Here is a 23850-nt window from a genome sequence, read left to right on the forward strand (position 1 = left end):
CAATATAGAAGTTATACTGTAGGCTGTATGCTGTCATTCAGTATTGGCTTGTAGAGGGTGTGTGAGTGTGGCTTTTAGCAAATAATAAATATAATAACTACAGTAACAAAGAGTATTTATAGAGCACTATTCAAGCACAGAGCACAAAGTGCTTTAAAGACAAACAAGCAAAATAAACAGTCGTAATAAAAAATAGTAATAAATAAATTCCAAATAACTTCCAGAGTAAACTTCCAAATAACTTCCAACGTTAAACTCTATATAAGAAATGTAAAAAAAATGGAGAAAAGAAAGGAATAATATATGGTACCCATAGCAAAATAACAATAGAAAAAAAGAAAGTTCGGTGGATTCACTCACTTACTAAGGAAGGCAAATTGGTCTTAAGGCTATAGATTTAATATTATTGGGGAGGCAGTTCCAGAGCTTGGGTGCTCTGATTGAAAATCATCGGTGATCTCTAGTTGAAAGTTTACATTCTGGAACAGCTAAAAGGCCCAGATTGCATGAGGGCCAATTGGGACAGTACGGGGTTAATAAATCAGTTGGGTGCCAGTCAGTGTACCGCCTACAGGTTATCAGGAGGATTTTAAAATCTATCCTAAAACTCACTGGCAACCAATGTAGATTGGCCAGAACTGTGGCGATGTGTCAACACAGTCTGTAAATAGACAGGTGATTTAGACAGATCATTGTGATAATCAAGTCTAGATGGAACATGGCATGTATAATTATTCCTATCCTTTAAAGATAACAATGTATATTTCTCTCATATTGTTCAAGCAATAAATCCCGAGAAGCTGTAGGTTACTCTGATTATAGAACAGACTACATGTTAGCGGAGTAAACTACATATATCTAGCAAGATTTCATAAAATAAAGGCATAGCGACAAGAAATGTAACAATTTATTATCGCTCTTCCACCAAGAAATATATTTCCTTTATCAGGATGGTTGCCAAGCAACTTTGAGATGCAGCAACTTTTAGATCAGGTTGTGGTTGTGCAGTTATACAGAATGAAATGCAGTCAAGGTGTATGTTTGTGCTGATTATACAACAGCATCAAGCGTGATTCAGCCAATCATAATTAAGATTATGAACTATCCGTTTTTTGAATGCTCCTTTATCCTTTGTCAGTGGTTAGTGAATTCATAGTAATAACTGTATGTGTCTAAATAATAAACTTAGTCTAGTAACTGGCTCATACAGACCTTAAGATGAAGACTGATTTTGTATTCTTTTCTAATTCAAGTTGACAATGTCTCACCTTGCAACCAAAGATATAAGTCTAATATCTCAATGAACTAGACATAAAGTTTAAAAGCAACCTCTGAAATGCCTGAAATAGCATATACCACGGAAATGTCACTCCAGTGAAAGAAACATAAGCAACCCCATCCATCAGGGGAAATTATGAGGCAGAAAGAACATCAACAACGTCTTCATTCTATCTCTCATTTTGTTGGGTCACAGTTTACGGTCCTCAGGTGTCAACGTGATTTCACAGAAGCACAGGAAAAAGAGAGCCACCATGGTTGTTTCCAGCGGGAGGGGGAAATCCCTATTATTAAACCGAGAGCTGACAAACCTCTCTGCTCACGCTCGCTCTCGCTCTCGCTCTCTCTGCAAAGTTACACCGAGTGGGGCCCTGCGAAGGCAGTGTTCTGCGTTTAGGGGAACAGGTTGTACCCAATGGCCTAACCTCATGTGGAGTTCAACTGTGCACTGTGGACTTCCTCTGTCATGCATTGAAAATCGTGTGGAGTCAGTTAACAGCTTTTCCCTTGGTATTTACTAAAATTCACTTTCACAATTGGGATTGACAAAGATTACAATCAAAATGCATACAAATGGACTGACTTAATCATGAACATGAAATCACAAATACTGACAAAAAATTACACATCTTTACAAAAGATCCATCACTTAAACAATACTATAGGGCATATGAGCACATATAGATCAAACAAAGAACCTGTAAAAAATCTCAGACATGTCAAAGGCCCACATGGTATTTTTAAAGAAAAGAAAAAAGAAAAAAGAGTAAAAAACAAATGACAAAGAGTTAGTATAGTCATTGCATTTAACTAGTTGACAGATCTATAGATCTACACTTGTTAGATCACAAATGATCTCCAGTATTTTCCATGTAATCTACATTATGGTACATATGGTCCTTGACACAAAAAAAGAACAGGTCACACCCCTCTGTAGTATTACAGTAGTTTGTTTGGTTTGCTTTCACTTGTGTCATAGGGGGCCCCAGAGTAACACATGTCAATTGTTGTGGTCTCAGCACTCACCAACTTCATTCATAACATTATCCCCATCAGACAAAGCAGCAGACAATCATGACCCAAATCAGGGGAGTGGTGGGGTGGCAATGAGCTGCATGATGGCTACACATCCTCCAGCATGTGTGATGATTCAGTGGAGCTGACCAGAGAGGAGCAGCTCTTGTCCCCACTCTCCTCCACAGGTCTTCTGCACACAGTGTCTGAAATAGCCAAGAGACAGACAAGAGAGGGACACCAGCCATCAGCACAGTGATAGAGAAACAGCAGCCAATAACCTTCAGAAACACACTTCTTGGAATATTGCTCCTATTTCTGCACGAACACAAAGTACTCAATCTAAATCTGCCCAAGGACTTATTTTCAGATTTATTCCGAAATTTTGACAGTTGAGTTTCCAATAAAGGATTCCATCACTATGGACAATTGAAAACGTAGGTTACGAATGTAACTATGGATCTGTGAGACCGAGGGATGACCGTCACTATCCTTGTCGCTCGGACCATTCTGAGGCATTCAGGGATAGGAGACTGACCCGGGAGCATTCTCTGCTATTTATTAACGCAAGTCGTTCTGCTTCCGGAGGTCATGGACATGACTATTTTGACATATGGTCTCGGTGATAGGCAGAACGAAGGTGATCATTCCTTTTTAGACCGTAGTGACGGTCAGAGTGAGGTCGAAACAGATCCATAGACTGTGCAAATATTGAATGATGCCACTAGGTGGAAACGTGGACTAGAAAAACAACTGAACAGCCCATCCTCCTCAGCATGCACTGTGGTCATACCTGCTCGGGCAATCGGTTTCTTCAATTGCTTCAAACACAGGCCTGCAGCCAACTTGAAAATCAGGGCAAAACAGACGATCAGGAGGATAAACGCAATGAAGAGAAGTGCAAGCATCCCTGCAAATAAAGACAGACATTTTTTACTTCCAAGTTGCATGAATGGGAAAAGCACATGCACTGGAAATAGAGAAGAAGCTCAAGTTACCATTGTAATATTGTTCAGCAGATGCTGATGGCACTGAGGTAGTCGTTGACTGTGAGACCAAGGATTTGACATTCTGAGTGTGATTGCTGTATTGATTCAATGAGGTAGCTGTTGCCTTGATGGTGGCAGGAATAAATGCCTTTGTTGTGAGTCTTGGGGATGAGGAAGGAACCACAGTGTCTGTCCCTTCAGTAGCAGTGTGGCAAGTAACATCAGAAGAAGCACTGCCTTTGACCTTAACACCTAGCGACCCACAACTGGAAGAAAAATGAGAAAACAGCCAGTCATATATGACAATGCTTTTCCCTGTCAAAAACAAATGAATTACAGATAGAAGGAAAACCTACTCTGTCCATTTTTGACACGATCCATCAGCTTTATCGCTGAAGAACCCATCCTCACATGTCAAGCATCTCCCTGTAATGAATGTAGGCCATTTAATCATTAAACAATGATATTACATTTGCACATAAAGCCATGAGCAGGTGCTAAACACAGGAAAATGTTAATATCTATTTACAACATTCCTCCCAAACTTTCATTTGTTTTCCAACATAAATTTGTGCATAATATAAAAGTACAATATGTCACAAGGATCTATCCCGCAGGTGAAACATCCATCTCTCACCTGTAGAATCAATTCCAGATCCTTTGCCACAATAGCATTCATTTTTACTTGAATAACGAGGAGTGAATCCTTCGATGCAATCACATTCAGTATTACTCCCTGCTGTGCAAGGAGACTTCACTTTTGAACCTGAGGTCATATAGAAGGCAAAAGATTATATGGACAAAAAAAAGGAAGGGAATAAATTACAACTAGGCTAAAACCTATGCAGAAGAAGCTGTTAACATCTTTGGAATTTAGGCAGTCGTTCATAGACAAGCAACATGTCATGAGACTAATGGCTAAATTAAATAAATATCAATCAATGACAAATAATGACAAAGATTAAGGCTAGTACAGTGCTCTTACCTTGTCTACATTGACGACAAGGTCTACAGTGATCATATCCAAAGTCAGCATTTCTGTATTTCTCCTTTTCACAGGGCACACAACGATCATTTTCTATTTTTTCACCTGGGGAAGAAAACTAAATCAACATAGTTTCATCCTTGTGACAGTTAAATCAATTGTTGATCAAATTTCTAATAAATAAATGTCATCAGTAAAATAATATATAGGATTACTTTAAGATGGATACACAAAAAGATCGATCGATGAAAAGGAAAAAAAAAACTGATCAATGATGAAACAATGTTCTGATAGCTTACCGGCGCCACATCCAGAAGTCACGCACAGTGTGTTCATTATTAATACCCAGGAGAGCGTGTAGAGCAAGTAGAGACCCCGACACCGCATCATTACAGGGCAAACTGTAAGTCCTCCAGTAAAACAGAGACCCTGGGGAGAAAGTAGTGTGTGTCGCACGAAAGACAGTTCATCAACTGTTCTAAAGGATCTCGGGTCGTACCTGCTGTGATGCTGTCATGACATAGAGGATTTCGGTTACCATGAACCTTTCGTTCCCCACCCACATGGAAAATATGAAAGAACTCATTTGTTTTTCTGATATTCATATTTTCGTGGCAGAACATTTCTGTATCACTTTTTCAATACTATAAATGTAGCATGGAAAGGAAATACTGAAGGCTAACATCGTCCATTATTGTGTGCGTGAGTAATACAACTTTGGAACTAATATTTTATCAAATGTATTCAAAAGTGAAAAAAATATATAATTTTACCAGACATACATTAAATGAGTAGGTAGGCTAATGTTTCCTTTAAAACTTTAACCAACACATTCTTTGTGTAGAATATGTGCAACAAAACAACTGAAAATAGGGCATCTTGCAGAACATTGTGGGGTGCAGACTTCCTGTCTAGCAAATGTTTCTGCAAAAGTCATAACTTCAAGTAGGCTGGCTGACGTAGAGAAGAAGAAACAGTTTTTCTGAATGTCATATGGTATTTACCATATGGGTAATTCCACATCACAAAAATCGATTTCACACCAAAGTGTCTGCCATGTATTAACCATCATACCGTATATAAGATACACCCCTTCAATTAACATGCCCTAGAAAGTTTTGGCCAAAACCTGCATTGCACGTGCCATTTTTTAAGAATTTTCTTTGATTTGTCAAGAAAACATTTTTTCTGTTAGGGGAAGATCTGGTGGTCCACTGGTGTTTTGCTCATCAGTTCTCCAGTAGTCCACTGCGGGTTGCCAACAAACGCCCTACCGTTTTGTAGACCAAAATACTTTTTAAAATTATTATTCAGCTATACTTCTGGCAAATAATGGTTCCTCATTAAATACTTCAAGATGTGGATGGGAGCAAATATACACAATTGACTTTTATTGGTGGAAAGGGCTATCACCATATGCATTTTTAAAATGATAAACCACAACTTCATAATAGGGATCCCTTGGCTATGGGTTGTGGACCCTCAGGGTCCCTGCACCCCACTTTGAGAGCCACTGGTCTATTCGAAGTAACGTGAATGTTTCAAAGTTAACTGATCATCTAATCAACCACAACTCGTAAGTCAATCTGTAACTTAGCTTTCAATCCACAAAGCTTCAACTTATGTTTACACAGTAGGCTAGAACTTGGCTGGAGGCCATCCTAAAACATAGCCCTAAAATGTTAATATCAACTTATATCTGAGGTGAAATATCCCCAGCTGTCAATCGACCTCCGCTATACAGTAGCTACCTCCAACAACAACCTGACTCTCTTCCCTCCCACCTCTCCACCTCCCTCTCTTCCTTCCTCTACCTCCTCCTTATACTCATGGGCGTTGTAAGAGCGCACTGTGGGGTGTTAAAACTCTTTGGTCTCTGTGAGAATGTCTTCGTTCTCTCTACTGCTCGAAGTTTGATACACATCTGCTTCTACCACTTCCTCCAACCCCACTTTGATTACTTGGAATAGACACCCCTTCATCTAGTACTAATAACAGATGCGGTGGTAATTCCTAGCGAAGGTCTCCTCTGCACTCATATGTTCAGCTATTCTTTCTGTCACTGTAAGTCATTTTGGACAAAATACAAAGCGGAACAAAATATGGCTGCCACTCAGTCCAGCAAGTACTCTCCGCTAAAATAACTATATTTGTCACGTTTGAAATATGTTTGTCTCCATCTCCTACTCCAGCCCCTACTCTTGCAACTTTTGTGTTTGTAAATGAGTGTGCTGCTATTTTTTTTACTTTTTATATTCTATTCTATATATACATACTGTGTGTGTGTGTGTGTGTGTGTGTGTGTGTGTGTGTGTGTGTGTGTGTGTGCTTAGTCACACATTTTATGGACATATTTTCATATTTGTGATTTTCCTATTTCACTTTATTTTTATTTATTTATTTTTCTTGGATTTAGATTTCTATGGTTATTGTTTTTATCTTTGTGAAGCACACTGTGTTGCTTGCTGTACGAAATGCGCTATATAAATAAAGTTTAGATAAATAAAGCCTAAGTGTGTTTGCTTTTGTGTTAGTATGTTTGCTTCTGTGTGTGTGTGTGTGTGTGTGTGTGTGTGTGTGTGTGTGTGTGTGTATATTCACTTGTGAGTGAGTATGTGAGGGTAATGGAATGTGTGTGTGTGTGTGTGTGTGTGTGTGTGTGTGTCACTCACACACTCACTCACACACACACACACACACACATAAACATGATACACACACAAACATACACATGCAGACACACACACATGCATGTATGCCTGCACGCAAACATGCATGTATGTGCGTGCCGTGCACACACACACACACACGCACACCTCCAGGGCTGCCAAGTTCAGGTGGAGTGGCTGGAGTGCGATTTTGTGCAGTCACAGTGTGCGCGTAGCAAAAAAAAATCCTGAACACTAATTTTTAAAATGTTTGTTCCCTGATTCTTTTGCTATGTATAATTCATGGTAAAAAACCTAAGAGAATGGAAAAGTTTCTTCAAAATGTAGAATTAATGTATTAATTGCACTTGAAAACAAGTGGCCAGGGGCGGTTTTAGCAACTTGGAGGCAAATTTGGGAAATTGACAATTTGGACACACACACTCACCACCACCACCACTACCATCACCACCACACTCAGACACACACACACACACACACACATTTTTAGGAATAGATTGGGAGGAGAGATTTGAGAAAGGTGAAACTAATATTTTTTTTGAATAATAATATTAATATGTTACACTCTCTTAGCTGAGCTGTATCCTCTGATTTTGATGTTTACAGATATATAGGCCGAATAGAGGATATCCTGCGGGGACAAAGAATGTTAAGACGACAAACTGAGATTTTTGTTACCCCAGAGCGAACTTGCAATGCAACTTGCCACCCGGATCTCTATATATGGGCAAAGATGGCAGCTTTGGTTCCTTTAGCCGAACCTATATATTATCTGCTAAGATCCGTAATACCCAATTAAAATAGTCAGCGAATCAACAAAGAGAAAATTGTGCTGAAAAAAATAATGGTCAAATATGTGGTAACATTTTATTGATTTCATGTATTAATTCATTCACACAGTAAGATAGGCTACTGTTGCTGGCAATATGGCGGCACAAGATTTGTTTCTGCAGGTGCTATGGGGGAGCTCAGCTTGTTTGTGCTCATGTTGTACACATACTGTATGAACATCTTCTTTGAGAGTGATGTGGTCTTTGATATTGTCCAGCAGAGGGCAATGGATGTTCTGTACAAGAAAAGAATTGAGTCTATTATTGCCAATTTGTGGGAGAGGGGGCTTTCCAAGATGTTTATGCCAAAGCAGCATATCTCATCAGACCCACACGTTAGTGGCAACAATTGGAGCTACATCTGCAGGTGTAGAAAGGAGGTTTTCCTGTGTAATGCGTCTCAAGTCCTACATCCATCTCACAATGGGCCAAAGCCATTTAAGCAGCAAAGTCATGGAAAGGATGCCTAGTTTGTACGACAGGGTCACCGAGTAGCCTGGCGGTCACTATGACTACCGGTTAGCAAAATCTTTTGAGACTGAACATTAATCTGGGGAGTCTGCGCTGTATTTCTACTGCACAAGAGGCGTGATCAATGGGCATAGTTCAAATTACTCTATAAGCTTGGATAGTCCTTCAACCAATCAGACTAATGGTCTGGGTGTGCCTGGTGCATAAGTTTGTGATTTGTTCCAGCAAATGTGGAAAGGAAGCAGGAGAGAAAAATGTGCAGGTGTCCAGCCTGAGTTGCAGGGCAAAATCCAATCACCAGCAGATACAACAAGATTACTTCGACCTTTTAGGCACATAGGCTACCTTACCATTTTGCTGCAGCGTATTTTCTACGGTACTTTGAATATAGTGTTAGAGTTAAGAGCTTGAGTTGTAGTAAAAAGTTAGTTTGCAGTTTATCCTGCAAACATAAGAAATGGCCATTTTGTAACTTAGCCTGCTACATTTTGTCTTAGGAAGCTAAGCAGTTAAAATTCATTTAAATATAGAGTAACTGGTAGCTTAGCTCACTACATTTTCTTAGCTTGCCCATCACTGCCTAAAACAAAACACTCATTTAGCCCACCATCCCTTAGGATCCCTTAGCCCATTTAGGCTACAGTACATTAGAGAAACCTCTATCGGAAATGGTGAACATAGCAACTGTGTTGCGCGAGCATCTTCCAGAAAGCAGACCCACAGTAGAGGATTTGGGAACCAGGAAGCAGGACTTGCACTCCGTGTCAGTCACAAATTAAACCCACTGTCACTGTCACTGTCTGTTTTTTATATACTGTATATAAAAAAAGCACCCCTGCATCACAATTGGCTGGGGCAACCGATTGCCAAGCAATCAGATAAATAAAACAAATACAAATAACTAACATAATTTAGTTTGGGCCATGCTTATACAGTAATACCCATCACAACATTCAATATCCATCCTAACATTAACTTAAGCATAAAATGTTCAGTCCATGTAAGGGTCTCATTGTTGGTGTAGCAGGATGATTCCCTAAATTTCCCCCACTTAAATTCTCCCAAGTTTGATGTGCACATTCTCTCAGGCTCCTGTGGTACAGGATGTGTGGCTTGAATTAAATGAGGAAGTTGGTCAACCAGCTGTGATTTAAAAAAATAAATAAATTGTATGTGTGCTCCTCCAAGCAAACACATAGGCCTACACGTTACCGCCTCCTGCATCCAGACGGTGATATGAATCACTCCCAAAATTAAATAGTTTCTTCCTTGGGTCATTTCAGACCTTCCCTGGAAATGTAATCGAAATCCATCCTTAACTTTTAAAGTTAGCCTATCTTGCGAACAAACAGACAGACAGACAAACAAACAAGCTAGAAAACCACTCCTCTGCATTCTATCAAACCTGAAGCGTTCGAATATTTTTATATAGCCTACGGGAAACAAACTAACAAACCAACAAACAAACCCAGATGAAAACATAGCCTACAGTAACCTCCTTGGCAAACGCAATAAATGGTAGGCCTATAATCGATTTTCTACTTTTTATCATTATGCTAATAAGTTCATCCACGCTGAAGTTGCGTGAATGTTATGAGGGCAATATGAGCAATGTTTTTTTTGTGCAAAAAACGCTTTCATAATACTGTCATGCCTCCCCGTAAAATAAAAAATGTATTTCTGAGCAATCGATGTCACCTAATTCAGCACCTTCATGGTGGACAGTGCCTTGTACGTCGGACGTAAGGAGCTTCTCATAAGAAGACTCCTAAGTGATAGTTCGGGAACCACGACTATAAAGGTAAACAACTTTGGTAAGTTATACCTTAAGACAGGCCTATTCAACTAGCGGCCCGCGGGCCAGATGCGGCCCGGTTAAAATTTCCTGTGGCCCGCGTGTCTTGTCATGAGAATGAACTCGCTTTGATGCGTGAGCATAGATCTTATGATTGGCGAGTAGCGCACTGTCGGCCCGCTGTCTTCCAGTTATCTTCACTCAGAGAACACAGCACATCACTACACAAACTGAAATTTCCAAATGTGTAACTAGTTTTAAATGTTATCATTAAATGTTAATTAAATTACGATTTCTTACCGCCAAAGATTCTAAACCTCGAGTGTGCGCAAATCAACAATGTTACAATTCTCCGTTCCTCCGAGCCCTCGGGAAAGTTAGTGGAAAAGGAGCTGTGGTTTGTAGAGAATTGCCTCTTGACTTTATATTCCTTCCTTACAGGGATGGATTCGTTGCACAATAAACATGAAAGTCTCGTAGCCTAGCCTACTTGTTGCAGAGGGTAAAATGAACGATTCTCATTGTCAATTAGACGTTTCTTTAGACACAGCCATATTCACTCCACTCGTGGGAATGTTATTGTTTGTGATTTGTGCAGGCTCGACGTTTAGAATCTTTGGCGGTAAGAAATCGTGAAATAGATAAACAGAGGCAGAGCTGGCATTACTTTTCCTTTAAATTCAATGCTAATTATATTTGAGAGATTGGCGCTGTAGGCTGTGTGTGTTTGAAGCACCTATGAGCCTAATGATCTTGAAGTAGGCTAGTTACTGTAAATCAACACTGTGCAATTGTCCCCACTGATGCATGATATGGCAGCTACCAGACATCAGGTATGAAATATGGGTAGCCTGGGTGTTTTCAAATAGTGTAGTTTGTGTGGCAGCCTATCTTTTTTTTTTTAATGGATATGGATAGTAGGCTATGTTCTTAGTTCTATTCCAGTGTTTGTTGACATAGGTTACTGATATTGCCACTGTATAAAATTCAATTGAACTGAATTTTGCTCTGACTTCATAAAATATTGTTGGATACAATTATTTTGCCGCGTCTTATTTTATGCGGCCCCCGAGAAGCCAGTGATTTTTCCATTCGGCCCTCTTGGTACTGAAGTTGAATAGCCCTGCCTTAAGAGTCTCCGTAGCTGCTAAGAGTGAACAGGCGCGTTCAAGATGGCTGCGCAGCACAAAAACTGCGCAGCACAAGATGCACGTGGTTAAAAATCTGTCCACGATGGTCTAGATGGGTGTGTTTTCGACTCGGCAGTCGGTATCACATGGCCTCAACTTATCGCGGGAGCAAGGCGTGACCAGGCAGCTGCAGAGCAGCAGAGCAGCCGCTCTGGAGGTACTGCGGAGAGCAGCGGAGCCTAGACCCTGCCTTCATGACGTCAGGTCTTTGCCCTAATTGGCTTTTACATCCCTGACGTATGTGCAGGTGTTTAGATGCCTCCTCATATCCACAAGGGTCCGTGCGGGTCCGTGCCTCGTGATTCGTCACATGGTCAAGTCTAGCCAAGTCTACACTACGGGAAGTAGAGAGTGTACAACTTCATAGCAGCGTTTGTATCCCCTCCCCTGCTGCCATCGGCAGCTCTCGTTGCTGCAAGAGGTCATTTGGAGTTGAACTTGAACACGCCTAATGTTATCGGGAAACCGGCCCCAGATCCGTTCATTGGGCGCCACGGATGTCTATCAAATGTGTCTGTGCATAGCTCGTTCTGTGATTGGTCGCCAACATCAGGCGAAAATTTGGGTGCTAGTTTCCAGACTGCCTTAGCTTAGCAGCGTGAATGAAATCACTGCGCAAGGCAGAATGGAAACACCCAGGCTAGTGCTTCAGAGTAATAAACAGCAATATTAAGCTCCGTTGTGGCGTCCATAATTCAACCACACACAATGCAGAGTGATCCATACCCTTCTCGAGTGATCGAGGGAGGGGATAGACGACCTGTTACATTGGCCCTATTGCATCGTTATTGCATAGGCCTACTGTAACCATTAGCTTTCTCGTTCGTTTTGATATGTCAAAGAGGTAGCACTATCTGCAACTACATGCCATCGTTCAGTCAAGGATTATGGTATCGTCGGCATTTTTGACAAGAAACGAAACTTAGAGAGGACTCATCGGAGTTGCACAGCATGCACTAACTACGTGACACCTGACGGTGCGTTGAGGCATCGATGACAATGTCTCGTCAGCTAGTTTTACTTAGATTAAAAGGAACTTGAAGAAAGAAATACCGAGGACATGACGCTCACAGTTTATAAGTTGCAGAAGTGGGAACCATAACTCCAAAATCTTTTGTAGCCTTTGTCTTTGTTTAGCCTGAGGACCAGTAACTTACTGAAGGGAAAATACATTGAGTGGAAGTGCGGAAGACTTTTAAAAAAGTTTTTCATATCATGAAATTAAAGAATAGTTGGCCTATCAACAAAGAAAATGCACCTTGAACCTCTCTCTCTCTCTCTCGCTCTAGCTCTCGCTATAGTGCGCGCCCAAGATGCGTTCCCCGTTAAATGGATAACGTTGAAATTAGCCTATATCTAGCCTGTAATGGAGATTGAAAGGTCATCCCATCTCATGATTGCATGTAACATGTTGTTGCTGTATGTTGACACTGTAAGCGTTCGGAAGACTGAAAAGTAGGCTATTTTGAAGTAAAGCTACAGTACTTAGGCTATGTTTATTGGATAAGTGTTGGTGCCCCCGGGCCCGACGCAAACTGTGCACAGTGCGTGAAGCGCGTGGTGGTAGGGCGGCACTGACGACAGCATCATGACAGGTTCCAACATCCTGAACAGTTGATGAGCTGTCTCTGTTGCTACACACACCAGGGTCTCTTTTTCTCTGGGACTTTGCCCTGTAATGATGCGGTGTCGGGGTCTCTACTGGCTCTACACGCTCTCCTGGGTATTAATAATGAACACACTGTGCGTGACTACTGGATGTGGCGCCGGTGAGCTATCAGAAAAGGGTTTCACTAGCCTACATATCGTTTCATCATTGATCAGTTTTCTTCTCTTTTCATGGATCGATCTTGTTTCTTTTTCCAGTCTGTATATATATTCAGAGTAATGTAATTATTTACAGAAAACGTTCATTTATGAAACATTTGATCAACAATTGATTTAACTGTCACAAGGATGAAACTACTGTATGTTAATTTAGTTTTCTTCCCCAGGTAAAAAAATAGAAAATGATCGTTGTGTGCCCTGTGAAAAGGATAAATACAGAAATGCTGACTTTGAATATGGTCACTGTAGACCTTGTCTTCAATGTAGACAAGGTAAGAGCTCTGTAGCCTTAATCTTTGTCATTATTTGTCATTGATTGATATTTATCTAATTTAGCCATTAGTCTCATGTTGCTTGTCTATGAACGACTGCCTAAATTCCAAAGATGTTAACAGCTTCTTCTGCATAGGTTTTAGCCTAGTTGTCAAGTCAAGTCAAGTCATATTTTATTTATATAGCACATTTAAAAGCAATAGCATTGCACCAAAGTGCTTTACATAAAACAAATAAATAACAATAATGATTCAATTAACAATAATAATAATAATCAACAATAATAATAACAATAATAATAATACAGTGTTAGTAGACAAAAGATGGCCATTGTGATACTATTAATGAAACATAAAAACAAACAAACAACAACAACAAAAATCAATAAAAAACAAAAAGAAATTCAAGAAAAGTTAAGAAGATAACACAACAGTGGAGATAAACAAAAAGGAAACATTTGAGGGAGAGGTGGAGAGGTCAGGGAGTGTTAAAAGCTAGGGAGAAGAGGTATGTCTTTAAGTTGGATTTAAAGCTAGTAATAGTGGGGCAAGATTTGACAGTATCGGGAAGGCTATTCCAGAGTTGGGGGGCATAGACAGAAAAAGCTCTGTCACCTTTGGATTTAAGTGAAGCAGAAGGAATAGAAAGAAGACATTGTGAGGAAGAACGAAGAGGTCTAGGAGGACATTAAGGAATTAAGAGATCACAGATATATTGAGGTGCTAAGTCATGTAAACAACTATAGTTGTAATTTATTCCCTTCCTTTTTTGTCCATACATAATCTTTTTCCTTCTATATGACCTCAGGTTCAAAAGTGAAGTCTCCTTGCACAGCAGGGAGTAATACTGAATGTGATTGCATCGAAGGATTCACTCCTCATTCTTCAAAGAAAAGTACATGTTATTGTGGCGAAGGATCTGGAATTGATTCTACAGGTGAGAGATGGATGTTTCACCTGTGGGCAGATGCTTGTGACATATTGTATTTTTATATTATGCACAAATGTATATGTTGGAAAACAAATGAAAGTTTGGGAGGAATGTTGTAAATAGATATTAACGTTTTCCTGTGTTTAGCACCTGCTCATGGCTTTATGTGCAAATGTAATATCATTGTTTAATGATTAAATGGCCTACATTCATTACAGGGAGATGCTCGACATGTGAGGATGGGTTCTTCAGCGATAAAGCTGATGGATCGTGTCAAAAATGGACAGAGTAGGTTTTCCTTCTATCTGTAATTCATTTGTTTTTGATAGGGAAAAGCATTGTCATATATGACTGGCTGTTTTCTCATTTTTCTTCCAGTTGTGGGTCGCTAGGTGTTAAGGTCAAAGGCAGTGCTTCTTCTGATGTTACTTGCCACACTGCTACTGAAGGGACAGACACTGTGGTGACTTCTGGATGTGGCGCCGGTGAGCTATCAGAAAAGGCTTTCACTACATAGGCTATTGTTTCATCATTGATCAGTTTTTTTTTCCTTTTCATCGATTGATCTTTTTGTGTATCCATCTTAAAGTAATCCTGTATATTATTTTACTGATGACATTTATTTATTAGAAATTTGATCAACAATTGTTTAACTGTCACAAGGATGAAACTATGTTAATTTAGTTTTCTTCCCCAGGTAAACAATTAGAAAACAATCGTTGTGTGCCCTGTGAAAAGGATAAATACAGAAATGCTCGCTTCGAATATGTTCACTGTAGACCTTGTCGTCAATGTAGACAAGGTAAGAGCACTGTACTAGCCTTAATCTTTGTCATTATTTGTCATTGATTGATATTTATCTTATTTAGCCATTAGTCTCATGACATGTTGCCTGTCTATGAACGACTGCCTAAATTCCAAAGATGTTAACAGCTTCTTCTGCATAGGTTTTAGCCTAGTTGTAATTTATTCCCTTCCTTTTTTGTCCATACATAATCTTTTGCCTTCTATATGACCTCAGGTTCAAAAGTGAAGTCTCCTTGCACAGCAGGGACTAATACTGAATGTGATTGCATCGAAGGATTCACTCCTCGTTCTTCAAAAAAAGATACATGTTATTGTGGCAAAGGATCTGGAATTGATTCTACAGGTGAGAGATGGATGTTTCACCTGCGGGACAGATGCTTGTGACATATTGTACTTTTATATTATGCAAAAATGTATGTTGGAAAACAAATGAAAGTTTGGGAGGAATGTTGTAAATAGATATTAACGTTTTCCTGTGTTTAGCACCTGCTCATGGCTTTATGTGCAAATGTAATATCATTGTTTAATGATTAAATGGCCTACATTCATTACAGGGAGATGCTCGACATGTGAGGATGGGTTCTTCAGCGATAAAGCTGATGAATCGTCAAAGTGTCAAAAATGGACAGAGTAGGTTTTCCTTCTATCTGTAATTCATTTGTTTTTGATAGGGAAAAGCATTGTCATATGGCTGTTTTCTCATTTTTCTTCCAGTTGTGGGTCGCTAGGTGTTAAGGTCAAAGGCAGTGCTTCTTCTGATGTTACTTGCCACACTGCTACTGAAGGGACAGACACTGTGGTTCCTTCCTCATCCCCAAGACTCACAACAAAGGCATTTATTCCTGCCACCATCATGGCAACAACAACGTCATTGAATCAATACTGCATTCACACTCAGAAAGTCAAATCCTTGGTCTCTACACAGTCAATGACTACCTCACTGCCGTCAGCATCTGCTGAACAATATTACAATGGTAACTTGAGCTGGTTCCCTATTTCCAGTGCATGTGCTATTCCCATTCATGCAACTTGGAAGTAAAAAAATGTCTGTCTTTATTTGCAGGGATACTTGCACTTCTCTTCATTGCGTTTATCCTGATCATCTGTTAGGCTGCAGGCCTGAGTTTGAAGCAATTGAAGAAACCGATTGTCCCAGCAGACATGAATACAGTGCATGATGTGATATACTGTTCAGTTGTTTTTCTAGTCCATGTTTCGACCTAGTTACACCATTTAATATGTATACAGTTGATTAGAGAAATGAGGGGAAACCATACTTCCAGAAACTATCTTACTTGGAGGGGTGAGACTGTTTAGCTCTACTCTGCCTCCACCCTTGAGTGGCAGAGATTCACAATTTTTTTTAAACTATATTTTTTGGGCTTTTTATGGCTTTAATCAGACAGGACAGTGTAGAGTCACACGAAGCGAGTGGGAGAGAGAGTATAGGGGTGGGATCCGGAAAGGACCTAGGGGCAGGAATCGAACCTGGGTCGCCAGTGTGCGGTGCAGGTGCCCCAGCCAGTCACGCCACGACTGGGGCCGAGATTCACAATTTTACAAAGCCCAGTGAGTAACAGAATTCATACTTTGTATGTGACGTCACAACTACTAGTTGGTTATTCTCCAGCAACAAAACCCAATAAACGAATTAAACAACATGCCAGATAGTTGTTGCGTGATTGGATGCACTAACCACCGAGGAGAGAAGCCAAGGTTATTCTTTTTTGTTAAGTACTTATCAAGCTGCCATTTGTCGATGTACTGCAGGGTGTAGGCTACATATTCAGATAGGACTTCATCATATGACAGATTAGATGTTTGGTTTTCGCCAAATATAGTGCCTGGAGTTCAGTCCAAAAAGTTCAATCTTAAGCTAGAAGTATACTCGACGCGCCCGACCTGTCGCGCGACAATGTGACGTCAAAATGACGTCATTTCCTGTGTCGCAAGCCACATTTCAGCCGCGCGCCGATGTGTCGCGCACCGAACATTTGATATCAGCCGCGCGCGCCAACCTCGCACGACAACTAGGAAGAGATTGAAGCCAAGCTCACGGAGCCAGTGTCCTTCTACAGTCATCAACCACATAAACCACATTCAGGCATTATCATAGCCTATCCAACATCTTAAATAAGCCCATTCATTTTTAAAACGACTGTAGTCATGAAGTTTGAATAATAGTACGTTTGAGAAGTGGGAAGTTAACTTGGCTAGGCTGCAGCGAGAGTTGCCGTTTGGATGACTGATTTGTTTACAGTCGTGAACTACGTTGGATAAGTTAACGAAGTTACCAGTGAGAGTTGCAACAGGAGGAATTAGGGGGAAATGACTAGGACCGAGGCACATAAGCATTCCGGCAAAAGGTAACAAAGAGATTTATTTTCAACCAAAGGATATCTGCTAAAAAAAAAGATCTCTTTCTATTTAGGGAGATTACACAAACTCATCTCATAAACAAGATGGTAGGCTAATCCTTCAGTTGTGCAAGCTAAGTCTGAAATATCAGCAAAGAAGCTAGTTGCTACTGCCATTAACGTCAATGGATACCGTGCCTCTGTTCAGGAGAATACTGCAAATTGTGTCGCGACTACCACGCGCAAGTATACATGGTTACAACCAGTGTTGGGAAGGTTACTTTAGAAATGTAATGTGTTACAGTTACAAGTTACTCTGTTTAAAATATAATAGTAGTGTAACTATTTGAATTACTTTTTCTGAGTAACGTAACTAATTACTTTTGATTACTTTTTGATTACTTTTACAATTTTTGAATGATATATATAGTCCCCAAATCCATACGAAGATTTCGGCCTTGGTCTACAGGCTGCCGAGCAGTTCTGTACAAGTGCACAAGGCAGCAAGTGCATTCAATACATGAATTAGCATCACATTTTTTGTGAGGATAATATAATGATAATCATAACACGTTTACAGGCAGGCATGTAGGCCTACGCTGATGGCTCTGTAGACGTGATAGAGCCTATCAGAAGGTCCCGTATCAAACTATGGCTGTGGAGGGAAACAGTTCTTTTTACATACAATATTATTTGTAAAGTTTTGCTGACAATATTGAGATGTAATTCAAATTGTAATTTTGAAAAATGTCCAAAGTACCTGTAATTGAATTACATTTTTTCCTACAGTAACTGTAATATATTACTGTTACATTTATTTTGTAATTAAATTACGTAACTCAATTACATGTAATGCGTTACTCCCCAACACTGGTTACAACATTCCCCGTGACGTCAACATGTCGCACGACAAGTCGGGTGCGTGGACTGTACCGGGGCCTTTAGTCTCCAAAAGGTTCAAACTTATTCTCTGACCATAAAACCTTCTTCCACATGTCAGAATATTCCAGGCATGTTTTTGCACTGAACTCCAAGCGCTATGTTTGGCGAAAACCAAACACAGTGCACCACCCAAAACACACCATACCTACTGTGAAGCATGGTGGGGGCAACATTATGTTGTGGGGAGGTTTCTCTTCAGTGGGGACTGGGCAATTGGTCAGGATGGAAGGGAAAATGGATGCTGCCAAGTACACCCAAATTCTTGAGGAAAACCTGCGTCCCTCTGCTATTCAGCTGAAGATGGGCAGGTCGTTCACCTTATAACACGACAATGATTCTAAACCTATACTGCCAAAAGATCAAAGCAGTGGCTTAAGAATAGGGAGGTGAATGTCCTTGATTGGCGAAGTCAGAGCCCTGACTTAAATAGAAAATCTGTGGATTGACTTGAGCAGTCGATCGCCATACTCTACAGAATTTGACTGAATTTGAACAATTCTGCAAGGCAGATATCCCCAAACTAGGTGTGCAAAGCTGAGACATACCCAAACAGATTGGTTGCTGTAATTAAACCAAAAGGAAGCTCTACAAAGTATAAAGTCAGGGGTATGATGACTTTCCAATCCTGTTATTCTATAGTTTTTCATTGTTTATTAATTTTCAGAAGTGTTGCCATTATTCATTATTTAGATGTTGTACAGCTAAATTTGTAAATAAAACTGGAAAAACATTTTTTTTTAAATGGGTTTTGATTTCAGGTTGTAAGACAAATAAAGTAACTATTTCAAAAGGGTATGATGATTTTCTATAGGCACTGTACATTCCAAACCACTCACTACGGTCTTCTGATGAGCGTCTGTTGTGTCGACCAACTATAAACGCTATAGGTCAAAGACTCTTTTCATCAGTGGTTGTTGGAATGATTTGCCCAGTACTCTCCATTCCAGCAATAGTTTTGAATCTTTTCAGAGGGGCCCAGGCTGCGGAAACAATAGGCCTATATTTAAGCTCACGATATTCACACCGGCTCAAAACGTTAACAGCCCACCGGGAATCCTCCCGAATCTCCCGATTATAGCCACCGGGCACACACACACAAACACGCACACGCACACACGCACGCACACACTGTGTGTGATAAATGGGTGGGTGATCGATTTGCCTGGCATCGATTGATTCAGTTTCAGCACCACCGTGGTGAACAGCTCTCGTTAAAAGCTTCTTAAGAAGCTTCTTTGGCTTGATCTTAAAGGGATATTCCGCCATTTTTGGAAATAAGCTCATTTCCCACCTCCCCTCGAGCAAAACAATCGATATTTACCTTTTCCCCGTTCATCCAGCCATTCTGTGATTCTGGCGATACAACTTTTAGCTTCAGCCTAGCATAGATCATTGAATTGGATTAGACCGTTAGCTTCTTGCCTGCTAGCATCACGCTTACAAGTGACTAAGATTTCTGGTAATTTTCCCATTTAAAACGTGTCTCTTCTCAAGTTATAAAGTGCAATAAGACCAACTGAAAATGAAACCTGCCGTTTTTCTAGGCTGATTTGACACGGAACTACACTCTCATCTGGCGTAATAATCAAGGCAAGTTGCAAACGTACCATGGGCGCAGTGATATCTGAAAATAGTCCCCATAGGCAACAAGCAGGAAGTAGTGTGTGATATCACTGCGCCCATGGTACTCCCCAGACTAATGTTCAATCATAAAAGATTGAGCTATGTTGATAGCCAGACTATAAAATTGCAGAATATCCTAATGTTTTCAGTATAGCTAGCCTGTTGCAGAAATCACCTATAAGAAGGTAGGCCTATCCCTTTGATTTCTGTTCATTTTTGCATGCATTCCCACATAAGGAAGCGTCCATCCCGTCTGGAGGAATTCTATGCATTGCGTCCATCCCAGCATGCATCATATCAAGTCAGATCTGTGCAAATCTGCATCAAGTCGAGTGGGCCTAATGTTTATATGTGACAAGTCATGTTAGACATAATTAGTGGTAAACACAGTAGGCTGCTACCCTGAATAGCCTATATTTGATATTTGAAGTAGACTAGAATATGGATTAATTAAAATTGTGGACAAAATAGGACAGAAACCCCAGAGTGGGCGTGCAAGAAATTTCTGGCACACAAGAGCAAAACCATCCAAACTAATATGCTACATAGGGCACCTCGCCGAGTTCTGTGAAAGGTGACATCAAGATTTCACAAATTGAATGCCAAACATCTGCATATTCCAATTTAAACAAGTAGGGCTAGAGGCACTTTGCATGTTTTACTAGGTTAGCTCACCATATCCGTTGGCTTTTAAGGCATAAATATAGCCTACTGTACATGGGTTGCAACTTTCCACAGGAAATTGTGGGTTCCAAAAATCAACCTTACAAACCAAGACCAGATAAGAACCACTGGCAAATGAAACATTGAGCATGATAAGCAGGATAATCAAAACTTTGTTTAGGCTAATCCAAATTAAAACATATTTGTGTCCCACATTTAAATTCATAGCTATTTATTAGGATACCCCTGACCTCTGAACTTGCGTAATAGCAACCTTCAGGTCGGGCTGGGCTAGCCATTGGTAATTCATCCCTAGAACCCGATTGCTGAATAAAACGATGTCTTCAGTGTGAGTTCGGGTAGGGGGCCCTGGTAGGGCTGCACGATATATCTAAAATATATCGTTATCGCGATATCAACGCTTGCAATAGACATACCGCAAAGATTACTTAATTTTCGATAAATTCCATCAATTTTCTGTGCTGTGCATTCCATACAGTCTATGGCATAGGTGTCAAATGCGGCCCGCCACCTCATTTCATATGGCCCGCGAGAGCTTAAAAGGTCTGATAGCCTACAGTTTTTGCGTATAGGCAATAATACACTGCAATACAATGCACGCGTGTGAGACTGACAGGGAGGCCACATCAACCACCTTCCATGATCAGTGCAACTGGCGACATCAGATGTGATAGCAACGCGTAGGCTACGTGTGAAAACAAAATAGAGTATTCTAAACTATTTTAGCGAACGGAGCGCCTAAATTACGCGCTCGGTTTAGCCTGCCTGTGAAACGCATGATTGTTTGAAGTGCGTGTGCTTCTTTGAGAGGGGAATCGATGCAAGTTACTTTGATTTCAATTGGTGGTTGTAAACTACGTGATACGTTTACGTCTACGTTTAAAAAGCATTGTGTGTAGTCTTATTAGATAAAAATCCAACTCCAAGTCCTTGCGAATCGAGCAAGTGATTGTTTGGCCAAAAGCGAAAGTAGGCCTAAGCCTATCTTCCGACCGAGAAGAGGTGCATTCAGATCAGGCAAGCAGAGTTAGTTTGGAAGTGTGTGGTAATCGCCCTGTTGCTTTGGATTTTAATTTCAGTTTAAAACGAACAACGCAGAATCCACAAACACCTTTCAATATCGAAACTTCAAAGAAAAAGTTCACCGGGACGGGACCGTTCGCTTCTGTGTATGGAACGGTGTAGTGACGCATTTCATACGGATGCACTTTTTGACATGTCAGTTAGCCTACTTGTTTGCATCACTGACTAGATGTAAAACTGCATTTCGTTACTGGTATTTCACTTGTGCAACGACGGTTAAAGTTGAATATACTCGAATCTAAAAACTCAGGGGGAAAAAAAGAAATCCATGGCATGACCTCTTCCTGATTGATCAGTGTGACCCTCATTGAAAAGTCAAACTGGAACTGACATGTCATGCTGATACCTGTTGCTCTTCTCAACTTCTCGATTTTAGAAGTTTTATACTGATGCTAAAGATTTTGTGGCTGGTGCTACAAGTCTTAGAAGTTACATCTGGCTCTTTGAGGGCAACCATTGTGCTGATGTGGCCCTCGGTGAAAATGAGTTTGACACCCTTGATATAAGCCATCATACCCCATTCTGCAACACGTTCTTGACTCAACAAATTAGTGGTCAGAAAACCATTTTAAGTTGACATGCAGTTAAGTGATTATGTTTACATTTATTACATATTTTGAATGCTTTAAGTAGTTTTCAAGTTTTTATTTATTTCAACTTAATTTTGTTGACCGTAGCAGAAAATCTTTCAAGGAGCCGAGATTATTTATGTCTGCATTGCCACTGTAGCCGCATTTTTCCCATTAAAAATAATGTTGGAATGAAATCAATGCATTTCTTTTTTAATAGTCTGCATCAGTCTATGCTAGCAGCAAGTAGAATGGAAAAAAACATTAAATATTTAAATATCGCAAGTTATATCGTTATCGCAGTACTCAATAATGTTATCGCATATCGCATGTTTTCCTAATGTCATGCAGCCCTAGGCCCTGGCTTGTCTTAAACACAGGCCAGGGGGCCCTCAAGGAAAAAAGCGCAACACTGGAGTAGGCTGGTAGCCTGATGAGCCAGACCCACATCAAGATGTAGGGTCTGGACACTCACCGTAGACAGGGCTCAATCGGAGGGGTGGGAGTTGTCGTTCAAATTCCCTCCCCGCAATAGGATAACGCTAAATGAATCATCTTCTTGTTTTCAAGTAGCAGGATGTGCAACCTTCCCTCTCCACGCAATAGGATAACGCTAAACAAATCATCTTCTTGCTTTCAAATAACAGGATGCGTTACCGTCGCAACTTCTGGTCGCATGTCAGTCACCATTATGTTAAGCCCACCCACTGACTCTATACACGCTGTGATTGGCCCGCTTTTATTTTCCATTTCTCAGCTCCTTAGCTCTACGGAGCGTTGCTAGACTGCCCCGCCAGCCAAATTACATTTGCTGCCGCTAGGGGCGTCTAGATTTCTAGATAGCAGGCTAGAGGATGGGCTAGGAAATGGAGATAAATTGACACTGTGATTTATTTTAGCGATTAGGACTGAGTGTGGTGGTCATATGTTTATTTGATAGGCTACATCTTGTTTTCTGCATTTTTCGATTTTAAATTAGCCTACATGAATTAGTGAAATGATTGATTAAAACAAGCGGCTGTCTAGGCTTACGAGTAGGGCTGTGCAATTAATCGAATTAATCGTGATAGTGACTTTCAACAACTATGAAAATAACATAATCGAAATATGATTATTTTTGCAACATTCAGTTTCATTAATGCTCTCCAATGCATCATACAGCCTATGTATTGTTTCCTGTTGGATTAGGCTATTTAAAATTCAATTTACATTTTAAGAATGTAGGCTACATTTTGAATATAATAGTTCCAAAATCACTGAGTAATCACATTTAATAATCGTGATCTCAATTGAACAAAATAACCGTAATCATGATTTTTTAGCCTAATCGAGCACAATGATGAACACAACCCTTGGGAAACTTTGCGCAAGTTCTCTCGACATGGAACTACCTAGTCCTAGAATTTAGCCTACAATAAATTCGTCCGTGCTCCGTTGCTACCTTACCTTCAAACTTGTAACTCTTCTTTTCAAAATTATCTAACGAGCTTCTAGTGTCTGACTTGAAGTGAATTGACCTGTTTTTACAGAAACG

The 23850-nt window shown here is 40.3% G+C and overlaps 1 protein-coding gene and 1 long non-coding RNA gene across 2 annotated transcripts; one reads left to right on the forward strand and one right to left on the reverse strand.

The window, feature by feature from the left end:
* Window positions 1-1560: 1560 nt before the first annotated feature.
* Window positions 1561-23782, reverse strand: si:ch73-361p23.3 (tumor necrosis factor receptor superfamily member 10C). The gene is made up of 8 exons (XM_062546267.1): window positions 23763-23782; window positions 4566-4695; window positions 4267-4371; window positions 3919-4047; window positions 3638-3707; window positions 3291-3547; window positions 3086-3202; window positions 1561-2498 (listed from the first exon to the last, which is right to left on the reverse strand). The coding sequence occupies exons 2-8, from the start codon at window positions 4654-4656 to the stop codon at window positions 2401-2403; spliced, it is 867 nt and encodes a 288-aa protein (XP_062402251.1). The 5' UTR covers window positions 4657-4695; window positions 23763-23782; the 3' UTR covers window positions 1561-2400.
* LOC134092355 (uncharacterized) lies at window positions 12966-15898 on the forward strand. Its single transcript, XR_009940212.1, has 5 exons — window positions 12966-12990; window positions 13216-13320; window positions 15273-15401; window positions 15613-15688; window positions 15773-15898. It is a non-coding gene; the product is annotated as an uncharacterized LOC134092355 (long non-coding RNA).
* Window positions 23783-23850: the final 68 nt, after the last annotated feature.

This window comes from Sardina pilchardus, chromosome 9 (genome assembly GCF_963854185.1).
Source record: "Sardina pilchardus chromosome 9, fSarPil1.1, whole genome shotgun sequence".
NCBI classification, from domain to species: Eukaryota; Metazoa; Chordata; class Actinopteri; order Clupeiformes; family Clupeidae; genus Sardina; species Sardina pilchardus.